Here is a 10956-nt window from a genome sequence, read left to right as displayed (position 1 = left end):
GCCCCAAATGCTGACCATAGGAATGGGGCAGGGCGCTGATCTGAGCCCCTGGGGGGTCCTGGGCCCTAAGGTGAATGAATGGGGCCCCACTCCCCAGCACAGAGCCTTGCCCTGTCAGTGCAGGACCTGCCCCAGTGAGGGAGGGGAGGCCCCTGTGGCCGTCTGGAGGGCAGTGTGGCTATTGACCCTGCAAGTGTGGGCACTGCAGCACGCTGGCTCGTGGCTACAGTCTCTTTATTGAGTCTGGTGCAGACAGCAAAAGCGGGCGGGTCCCCCACCCCAGGAATCCCCATGACACACCATGGCCTGGCTGCCTTGAGCCTTGCTCTGAGCACATCTCCCTCGATTCCTGGAGCCCCAGCGCTTCGGGTCCCTCCTTTCCAGTGAGGCCCCACTTCCTCTGGGAATCAGCTCTGTCCTACCCATGTCCCTTTTGCCCTCTCTTGTGGGTTCCACTGGGCTGCTTAGTGAGCCCCAAGCACTGCACAAGTGGCTGGATGCTCTGTGGGGTGGCCGTTTGCTGTCTTCCCCTCCATAAGTGTCTCCCCCCGCAGTTCCCAGGTGCAGAGGAAACCCCATGGAGGCCGAATTGCTGGTGTTTGGGTCCCAGCAGGGGCTCAGCCAGTCTGGCGCAGAACAAGGCATTTTGGCAGGAGAAGCGAGAGCTATTTCTGGAGGAATTTGCAGACTGATGCAGGGGTAGGATCCCCCTACCCTACCCTGTGAGGAGCTCTCCCTCTGTAGGGGGAGGTGAAATTCTAGCCCTCCCCCACCCCCAGTGGAAACCTAAGCTGTCTGCATTCCCATGGGGCTGAATGGGGTCATGGCGGCAGGGTAATAACCCGGGTGGAAAGCAATTGCCAGGCGATTTTGCTTTAATTGGGAACCCCAGCAGTCCCTCCCTGGGGAGTGACACATGATCACAACTAGAAAAGGAGTACTTGTGGCACCTTAGAGACTAACACCTTAGAGACTATTGGTTAGTCTCTAAGGTGCCACAAGTACTCCTTTTCTTTTTGCAAATACAGACTAACACGTCTGCTCCTCTGAAACCCATGATCACAACTGCTGAATGTGGGACTGTGGCACCCAAGCCCCACGGCTGCCTGAGCCCGCTTCCCTAGAGACAGCCGGGGCTGGGGCGCCTCCAGCTGGGCGGGTGGAGGGCTCATTTGTCCGGGATGATGTACACCTCCTCGCCATCACTGGGTGTGGGGACTCTGCTGCTGTACAGCTGCTGGGTGTTGGCGTAAATGGGCTGGTCTCCGTGGCAGGTATCACTCTCCATGTAACACTCCTCGTCCACCAGCTGCTGGACTCTGCGACAGGCAGTGGAGAGAGCCTTGCGTTACCCTCCCGGAGTGGGGAGCGGCTCAGGAGCTAGTGGACTCGGGGTTCTGCCACCCACTCCTGCGCTTAGTGCCTGGGGACAGCCAGTGCACCAGGGCTGTGCAAGCACCAAAGGCTCCACACGCAGGATCTGAATCCCCCCTGGGCTGGCACTGGCTGGCTGGTCAGCCTGGGGTGGCTCCATTGATGGGGATTAAGTGGAAAGAACTGGGCCGAGACGCATTTATACTGCAATGTCTGAGCGGTGTGCAACCTGCCAATGCCCCAGTGAGGCAGGGCTGTGCTAATAGCTCGGGGGAGCTGAGGCCAGGGAGAGCTGGGGTGACATGCCCTAGGGCCTGTGGGGGGCTGTGGCAGAGCCCAGGTCTCCTGGCTAGCGCCCAGACCGCCCTTCCGCTCCATGTCAACGCTGCCCCAGCATGAATGGGAGGGAACAGGTGGGGCCCCAGCTCCTGGAGAAGTGGCAGCCCTGGGGCCACGGCTTCTAGCACAGGGGAGTGTCACCCCCGCGCCTGGAGTCTGGTCACAAGCTTCTGGTCTTTTTATCCAGGAAACTGACTTTGTTGCAAGAATTTCTCTGTGGCAAATCCAGACAGCAGCTGCGGGGCCAGGGGTAGGTTTGTGGGATGTGGAGTGACATGTGACAGGGGAGGGGGCAGGGAGGGGATGGGATGAAGCGCCGTGATAGGGACTGGGGCGGGGGGGATGGGATGGGATGGAGCGCCATGACAGGGACTGAGGGGCCGGGACTGACTCACCCATCATGCCCTGAGGGTGACGAGCGAGGTGTTGTTCTCAAACCACCTCCCCAAACTTTCCATATTTGTTAATTTCATCAGCGGCTCTGTTTCACCATCCCGGGTTTCAGCAAAGCAGCAGGGTTAACCCCTCCCCTGCCAGTCAGGCCGAATCCCCTGGCCTCGCGGATTTGCCAAGGCAGTGCTGCTCCACGGGGGAACGGGGGGGAGGAATTAGCCAGGAAGTTGCTTAAAACCCTCCTCGGCTCTGATTCATAGATTCATAGATACTAAGGTCAGAAGGGACCATTCTGATCATCTAGTCCGACCTCCTGCACAGCGCAGGCCACAGAATCTCACCCACCCACTCCTATGAAAAACCTCACCCATGTCTGATAAAACATCTTGGGCGAGACCAGAACCCAGCCTCAGCCTGCTGCAGCCCCAGACACATCCAGGTGGCTCACCCGGCTCTCGACGTCTGGCATGTTTCACCCAGACACTAGGTGGTGCCTCCTTGGGTTCCCAGAGTGTTTAAAGGGTTAATAGCCATCCAGTGGAGGCTCTGTTTCTAAGGTGCTCTCTGGACTGAGCACACAAGCCCAACCAGCCGGACGTTGCTCTTACCTTAAATAACCCAAACTGATTGATGAGCCCTCGGAGAGGAAGGCAGGTGGCTACCCCCTCACTCTATCTATCTATCTATCTATCTATCTATCTATCTATCTATACACACCCAGCAATCTATCTATCCATCCATCTATCTATCCCCAGACATGCCCCCTCGATCTATCTATCATTGCATTCTCCCCCTGCATGCAGCCTCCCAGGTTGCCTGCCCTGAGGGAAGGGGACCTGGTGCCCCAGGGATGCAGAGTCAGTGCTCACCTGTACTGCGGTCCCTTTCTCTCCAGACACTTGTATTGCCCTCCTGGCTGGGAGTGGCCAATGAAGACGTTCTCATAGTCGCTGGCCTGGCCGGGGCCTGGCTTTGCGTTGCGGCTGATGTAGCGTGGCTGGCCGCGGGCGACCGATGCGGTGGATTCCCGCTTGCTGTGGATGGCGGAGGCCTGTCTTTTCCTCCCGAGCAGGAGCAAGGCCACACCCAGGCCCCCCGCTAGCAGCAGCACGGCCAGCACTGAGCTGGTGAGGGCCACGCAGAGCAGCGTGCAGAGGGGCTGGCACTCCTGCCTGTAGAACTCGGTGACGTTGAAGGATTCCTCCTGCCCTGAGCGGCAGTAGCAGGTGCGCTCCATGCTGTTGGTGGGGCTGCTGCCCATGCAGTGGCTGAGGACACTCGCCACGACGTTGCACTCACAGTCCGTGACCAGGTGCAGCAGGCTGGAGGCGTTCTTGAAGAACTCAGTGGGCAGCCCCCGCAGCTGGTTGTGCTGCAGGTAAAGCTCCTTGAGAGTGCGCGCCTGGGAGAGGAAATCCGGGGGAAGGGTCTGCAGGTGGTTAAAGGACAGATCCAGCATCTTGACCGACCCCCCCAGCTGGGCAGAGCCATTGATTTTCCTGATGCCATGGTTGCTGAGGTTCAGGCCTGTCGAAGTGTTGCTACTGAATTCCAACCAGTTCAGGAACAGGCAGGAGGTTGTATTTGGAGACCCCAAGCAACGCGCCCAGCCGGACAGCGCACTGTGGAGGAGCAGGAGGAGCAGGGCTGCCAGGAGTGCCAGCATCTTCCTAGCTGGGAAGCCAGACACAAGCAGGCTGTAAACGGGGGGTGTCGCAGCAGCACAGAGGTGCAGGAGGCGAACCCCCCTTCGGTCCTATCTGCTCCACGCCCCAGGCTGGGCTGCTCTGTGCAGGCTCCCCCGTGGGCCAGAGGATGCTGTGGGGACTCCTGGTGCATTATGCCTCAGGCCCAGGTAGTACTAGCCCCTGCATGTTCATTATGCAAAGGAGGTGGCGGGAGGGGGTGGGGAGAAGCGGGGGCTGCTCCCCTGTATCACTCTGGGTGCCCCCAGGAGCCCTGGCTCCCCTCGCCCCAGCCACGGGCTGTAGTCGCACCAGTCTACTGGGCTGTGGAGTTCTGCTCGGAGTGGGCACCTGGCTGAAAAGTAGAGCTGGGGAAGCAGCTGCTCTGCAGAGTCACATGCCCTGGCTTTGTGGGGAGAGGAGGGAGGTGGGGGCGGAGAGCAGAGCTGAAGATGGTCAGGGGCAAATGGGGCTAGAGACACGGCCTGAGCCCGGGGAGCCCGGGGGGGGCGGTGTCCATGCTCCGGCTTGGCCTCGGCCCTATCCCCAGGCCCCATTTTCTCTAGCGGACGATCATGCTGGGCAAAGGGGCAGCTGTTTTGCAGGGCTGGGGGTTGAGTACCAGAGCTGCATGGGCAGGTCACAGCCCTTTAGCTCAGCGGGACTCTCTGCGGACTGCCAGCCCTGGGGGCGCTTGGCAGAGGTGCCCGCGCCCGCAGGGTTACTGCTGCCCCTGTAGGGAGGTATGCCCGGCCACGACCCCGGGGAGATGGAGTTGGGGCAGACGAACCCCTAGGGAGCAGTGGCGTCGTGGGCCATTCGTGGGTGTCTCCGAGGTGTTCACCGCTCAGGCCATTTGCAGGGAAGGGCCCAGTCGCGACACTGCCTCTGCCCTTCAACACCACTGGCTGGGCCCCCCCCGTGCCAGCCTCTTGCACCTTGTCTGCTCAGAGCTGCAAGCTCCGGCTGAGGGGTGAGGATGGGGCCGCCTGGCCCTGCCCTGCCGCGACAGGCTGATGGCTTGTGGCCAACGGGCACTCCGCTCCCCAGAGGTCGTTCACACCTCCCCACGTAGAGGTGAGCCCGGGCACCCCGCGCTGCTCGGTGGCACAGGGCGAGAGGCACCTGCCCACTGGCTCTGTCTCCATCCTGCCCCATGGAGCCCCCTGCCCCGTACCTGAGCTGTCGCCTGCCTCCCGCCCCCAGCTGCGTCTGCTCCTCTGGCTGTGCGACTCGGTGGCTGGACAGAAGAGGAACAAGCAGTTCCTCTCTTGCTGGCCAGAGGCTGTCACAGCGTGCGGGAGGGACGCTCTGTGATGCAGCTAGAGAGCCAGGAGCGGGTTTGAGGAGCCGGAGGGGAGCCCTGCCCTCACTGGGCCATCCCACGCTATGTGCTGGCTCTGGGCTCCTCCTTCTCCACCACTCTCCCTTTGCTTTCATTTTTCAGTCTGGCATCCCCCTGTGCTGGGTGCTGCCGAGTGAGGGGCAAGTGCAGGGCCCAGGGGGTTGCTTCCTGGCCCCCGGGCAGGGCAAGGCGATGCCGTCCTGGGGCACCACAGCCTGGCCGCAGGGCCAGGACAATGGAGATTGGAGCAGCCCCATCAAGGAGGGCTAACTGGGGAGAGTCCCTGTCGGAGTGGGAGTGCTGGGGGGCTCCCAGCTCTGGAGGGAGGCCCCGCTGGGTAACATCACAGACCCTGCAGGACAACGAGAGGGAGGCTGGGCCTTTCAGGCTGCTGGGAGGTTGCCCCAGCACTAGCCCAGGTGTGAAGGACCTGCACAGAGGTGGAGAGGGCCCGAAAGTGGGCACTGCTGCCAACCTGCGGCCATGGCATGGAGCTCCCTTCCACTGCCCCCAGGGAAGGGGGCCGGGCACCCGGGCTTGCAGGGTGTAATACCCTGTCCCACCAGTTCCTGATGCCCAAAACGGAGCATGGCCCCTGCCCAGCCCACGGCCGCTGACTCTGCATCCTGGGCACAGGAAGGAAACGGGCCTTCCTCTGCTCCGATGTCACAACTGGCAAATGAAACCCGCCCCACCCCCAAGCAGGAACAAATGCTGAGCCAGGGCAGCCCACTGTAGAGGTTAGTGAGTTGGGTCTGAGGGCGCCCAGGGCCTGGTGGGGGGAGGCGGGGGGCTTGGGCTCAGGAGCCTTGTGCCCCCCCCGGCCACTAACCCATAGCCTCCCTTAGCTCTCAAGGTTCTGCATGTCAGTGTCCAGTGCTCCTGGGGCCCCTGCATGGAAGCCCCATGGGCCAGTGCACCCCCGGCCTTCTCTTCTGGCCACAAACACCTGCCTTTGGCCCTCCCTTGCACCATGTCACTGCAGACACTGCCACCCCGCCCAGCTCCTCCCCGATCCCCCTCTCCCTGGGTGCTGTATGCCATGCCAGGCAAGGCCCAGTGCCCTGGAGAGCAGCCTCCCTTGGGCTGTTGTAGGGGGACACGGCCCCCTCTCCTAGCAGCCCTCACCGTGGGCACCACACACCTGACCCCTCCCAATCATGGGCCCAGACTCCTGCTGCCTCTGCAGGGCCAGTGCGAGATGCCCCAGAGCAGACGTTAAGTGTTCCCCGAGCATCTGGCCTGGCTGGCCAGCAGGGCCAGCGTGGCCTGGCAGGGGCCAGAAGGGGCATATCGCAGATCTCAGCCCTGCAGCCTCTGCCCTGGCTTGTCCCCTTCGTCGCGCCTTGCCAAGAGCCGCACACAGCATAGCCTACCCAAGCAAGCCTGACTCCAGCTAGCCCAGGTAACCAGAGCCGGGCCAGTGAGCCGGGCATGTCCCCAGGGGCCCCGCTGAGCTAACCCATCTTCGCTGCTGTTGTGCCCGGGCTAGCGAGACTCATGCTCACTGGGGCAGGCTATGCTCCGCTCTGGCCCTGGAGACAGCCCCTTTGTCACTGATGCCAGAGCCATCTGGAGTCCTCGGCCGGCATCTCCTGTCTTGCAAGCCCCAAAGAGCCTCTGGCTCCCCTCCCCCCTTCTAGCCAGTGTCTGACTCAGGCTTTACAGTGAATTGGGGAAGCTGGGCCGGGTGAAGCAAAGGCAGTTACAGTAAATGCAACATGCAGGGGAAAGCGCTGAAATCCCCCAGGGCTGCTGCCCAAAGGTGGGCTGGGCGCTCCCCTCTGCGCTCCCTGCTCCAAGCACGAAGCAAAGGGTCATGGAAACACGCCAGTGCATTGGCTGCTTCCTTCAGCTGGCTCCAGCCTGGCTTCCAAGTGCACGCGGCTCTAGGGACTCGCTCACCCCCATGGCTGGCACCAGGTCTGTGCGGTGTGCCAGTGAGCCATGCTTTCCCGGCACAGGCCCCGCAGGGAGACAGGCTGGGACAACTCAGGGACGTTAAGGCCAGAAGGGACCATCATGATCAGCTAGTCTGACCTGCTAAACATCACGGGCCCCAAAACCACACACCCCCACTCCCGAAAAAGACCCCTAACTTCCGGCTGAGCCACTGACGTCCTCAAATCATGGTTTAAAGACTTCAAGTTAGAGCGAATCCACCACTGACGCTAGTTTAAACCTGCAAGTGACCTGTGCCCCATGCCACAGAGGAAGGCGAACCCCCCCAAGGTCCCTGCCAGTCTGACTGGGGGAAATTCTTTCCCGACTCCAGATATGGGAATCAGTTGGACCCTGAGCATGCGGGCGAGACCCGCCAGCCAGACACCTGGGAGAGAAATCTCTGTAGTAACTCAGAGCAGGGCCGGCGAGTTATGTGGGCCCATGGTGCCCAGGCTCCAGCAAATTCAGGGCCCAGGGGGCCCGGCTCCACCAATGTTCGGGGCTGGGTCTCCTCCCCCGCCCCACCTGCCACCCCCATGCGTCTCCTCCCTCGAGCGTCCCTGCCTGTCCCAGACAGCTCCGTACTGCACTTCCTCACCAGCCGCCGGGGGCAGGCTGAGGCAGCTGCTGCACCTGTGGAGGGAGGAGGGGAGGAGGCACATGGCAGTGTACCCCCTTGTCCCCCCCCCCGCAGGCGACTCTGAGTTGACTCTGGGGGGGAGCCTTATCCTGGCTGGACCTCCTGAACAGCACCCTGGTGGGGGCTTGCGTGAGTGGGGTGCCAGGGAGGCTGGGAAGGGGGCCGCTGTCCCCTCCCCCATAGCTTGCTGGTGCCGTCAGGGAGAGGGCTGGGGGGAGTCCTCCTCTCTGGCCCCCAGCCCCAGGGCAGCCTGCCTGCTGCACCCCAAACTCCTCATCCCCGGCCCAGCCCCATGCCCTGCACCCCAACCCTCTATCCCAGCCCAGAGCTTGCATCCAGCATCCAACTCCCCTCCTGCACCCCCTCCCCCTGTCTCAGCCCAGAGCCTGCACCCAGCAGCCAAACTCTATCCTAGAGCCCACACCCCTCCTGCACCCAAACTCCTTCCCAGAGCCTTAGGCAGCTGTGTGTGTGTGCGGGAGGGGACAACTTGGACCCGTTCTGGGCATCACCAAAAATTATACAACCCTGCCACCCCTGACGCAGAGCCCTACCCATCTAGTGCCCATCTCTGGCCATTGGAGACATTCGCTGCTAGCTGTCAGGGGTCGGCTGAGCCCCATCACACCATGCCTCAGGCCGCACAGTGCTCCGGTGGGCACTTTTATTTCCCACCTGAGGGGCCGGCGGAGTCAAGAGCTCGCCCAGAACTCACTGAGGAGTGAGCTGGGGAGGCAGAAGCAGGCAGGAGGCCTGAAGCTGTTGCAGTGAGGAAGGATGGTCGGGGCGCTGAGGGGAAATCCCAGGATTGGCCATATGCTGACTCCTTAATGAGTGATGTCAGTGTGAGCCAGGAGCTCTGTGCCCACTGGCAGAGAGCGGGGGAGAGGGGGGGCATAAGGCTGGCAGGGATCCCTGGGGTCTGGAACAGACAGACTCGTTCATGGCATAATGGCCCATCAGGTGGCTAAGGAAAGCCAGCGTCATGCTGGTCAGCAAACTCTCTGCGGAGTTACCTGGGCAGTTCTGGCTCTGCACTGGCACCTGTCCTCTCTCGCTCTGTGCGGGAAGGCAGGTCACCAAAAGGTGGTCTCACACTTTGGGGTGGGGGGTGCTTATCTCTCTGGGGAGTCGGGTGTAACCTGAGTATTGTAGGTTCACCATGGACCCCCATTTACTGGTGGAGTACGGTGCTAGTCAGTAGCTTGCGGGGGCTGCCAGAAAAAGCAAATCCAGGTGGGGACAGCCTGGCTGGGGTGAAGACAGTGACCATGCAAAGCTGCAGCTGGCGAGTCGGCAACCCCCCCCGGTTAGCCTTTGCCCGGGGGAGACAGGCTGCAGCAGGCCTGGGCTCATAAAAGGCAGGGCATTACCATCCTGGTGAGACGGCCTTGGGGTTCACAGCCCCTTCTGGGCCAAGAAGCAGCTTGGTAGCTGAGTTTTGGCACTGGCTGATTTGCTGGGTCACCCTTTGTGTCCGATGGTTCCAGGGCTACTGCTTTCAGAGTAGCAGCCGTATTAGTCTGTATTCACAAAAAAGAAAAGGAGGACTTGTGGCACCTTAGAGACTAACAAATTTATTTGAGCATAAGCTTTCGTGAGCTACAGCTACTGCTGCATTCTTTGCTAACGAGCTGGAGCCAGGCTTTCCTGACAAGGGAATCCAGGTGCTGGGTGTTCCTGTGGAGCTGTGTGTGACGGGGTGACCGGGAACCTGCAGCGTCCCTTCCCTTTGGTTTCAGAGTAGCAGCCGTGTTAGTCTGTATTTGCAAAAAAGGAAAGGAGGATTTGTGGCACCGTAGAGACTAACAAATTTATTTGAGCATAAGCTTTCATGAACTACAGCTCACTTAATCGGAGCATAAGCTTTTGTGAGCTATAGCTCACTTCATTGGATGCATCCGATGAAGTGAGCTGTAGCTCACGAAAGCTTATGCTCAAATAAATTTGTTAGTCTCTAAGGTGCCACAAGTACTCCTTTTCTTTTTTGCCTTCCCTTTGGGCCATTCTGTGCGTGGTGGGTGGGTCGACGGACACGGGGGCTAGCATGTGCCTAGTGCTGCCTGCACTGGCTGAGAGGGGAGAGGTCAGGGGGCGGAGGACGTGGGGACAGCCCAGGCTCCCTCACTCGAAGGGCAGGTGCCCCACAGCCAAGAGCTGTGCTAAAGCTTCCCCTACACCTGGGGCTTTAGCTTCAGGGAGCCAAGGGGCAGGGCGGGACGTCGTTCACTGGGCGGAGGGAGGGGGCAGGGCCTCATGCACACCACATTCGCTGAGCGGGTAGGCAGGGGAGGGGCCCCCAAGGGCCCCAGATCCATGTGCCCAAAGATTCTAGGCGCCTCGGCTGGGGAGGTGCCTGTCCTGGGACACTGGGCCTGGTTCTCAAAGCCCCACGACTCCCTCCCGTTACAACCAGCCGGGGGCAGGGTGGAAGCTCTCAGTACCTTGCAGCGGCTGGCCCTGCTAGTGTGAGCACAGAGACATGCCCACGAATATCCTGTGTCCTGGGGTTCCAACATAACAGCCCCCCTGCTTCTCCCTGCCCCACTTCAGAGTCAGCTCGGGTGGGCAGGGTTGGCGGCACGGCTCCACGGGGCCCTCCCAGCCCCGACCCACTCGGCCAGGGAGTGTCTGCGGGTAGCCCTGCTCCTGCCCTCACCACCAGCCAACACAGGGAGGGAGCGACAGCGCCCTGACTCCAGAGTCACCTGCCTGTTCCCCCCTGTACTCTGAGCCCTGCCGGGGAGGGGGTTCAGCGGGGGCTGTGCTGGGGCTGTGCTCTGGCCTGACGCCAGGGGTGAGGGACCCTTTCACTCCAAGGTCTCTGGTTTGAATCCTCATCAAGGTCTCACATCATGGGCCACCCCTACTGGAAAAGGGGCTGGGGGCAGGCTCCCCACTTCACCACACTTCTAGGAGAGCAGGGGCACACTGAGGGCTGGGCCCCACACTGATGCACCGAGTCCCGGCAGATGCCCAGAGCCCACTGGGAAATTGAACAGGTCCTGGGGTGTTGGTGGGTCCACAGGCAGCAAACCCTGTCCCCTGGCTGCACTGCCCAGGGGGAATCTCATAGCGGCTCAATCTGCCCACGCTGGAGGCTGCCCCACCTGGGAGCACTAGACAGTCCTTAACTCTGAGCCCCATATGGAGCTGGGCCCAACCTGCTGCCCTCCATGGGGGAGCAGCAGGGCCAGGCCCACGCGGGAGTGTTCGACTGACATCTGCAGGGGAGC

General features: G+C 61.5%; 1 protein-coding gene across 1 annotated transcript; it reads right to left on the bottom strand.

Moving 5' to 3' along the window:
• Positions 1-217: 217 nt before the first annotated feature.
• On the bottom strand, positions 218-5093 carry LOC119848344. Its single transcript, XM_043502554.1, has 4 exons — positions 4969-5093; positions 2976-3780; positions 1066-1319; positions 218-926 (listed from the first exon to the last, which is right to left on the bottom strand). Exons 2-3 carry the CDS (start codon positions 3770-3772, stop codon positions 1169-1171), a joined length of 948 nt encoding a protein of 315 aa, XP_043358489.1. The 5' UTR covers positions 3773-3780; positions 4969-5093; the 3' UTR covers positions 218-926; positions 1066-1168.
• Between the last annotated feature and the right edge of the window lie 5863 nt (positions 5094-10956).

Source organism: Dermochelys coriacea, chromosome 25 (genome assembly GCF_009764565.3).
Source record: "Dermochelys coriacea isolate rDerCor1 chromosome 25, rDerCor1.pri.v4, whole genome shotgun sequence".
Lineage (NCBI taxonomy): Eukaryota > Metazoa > Chordata > Testudines > Dermochelyidae > Dermochelys > Dermochelys coriacea.
The sequence above is the reverse complement of the archived record's forward strand: the minus strand, read 5'-3'. Positions and strand labels throughout refer to the sequence as shown.

Coding starts and splice junctions, on each gene's coding strand:
- LOC119848344 (XM_043502554.1), bottom strand. CDS start 3,772: ATGCTGGCACTCCTGGCAGCCCTGCTCCTCCTGCTCCTCCACAGTGCG. Junction 1,320..2,975: donor AGAAAGGGACCGCAGTACAG/GTGAGCACTGAC, acceptor TGCCTGTCGCAG/AGTCCAGCAGCTGGTGGACG.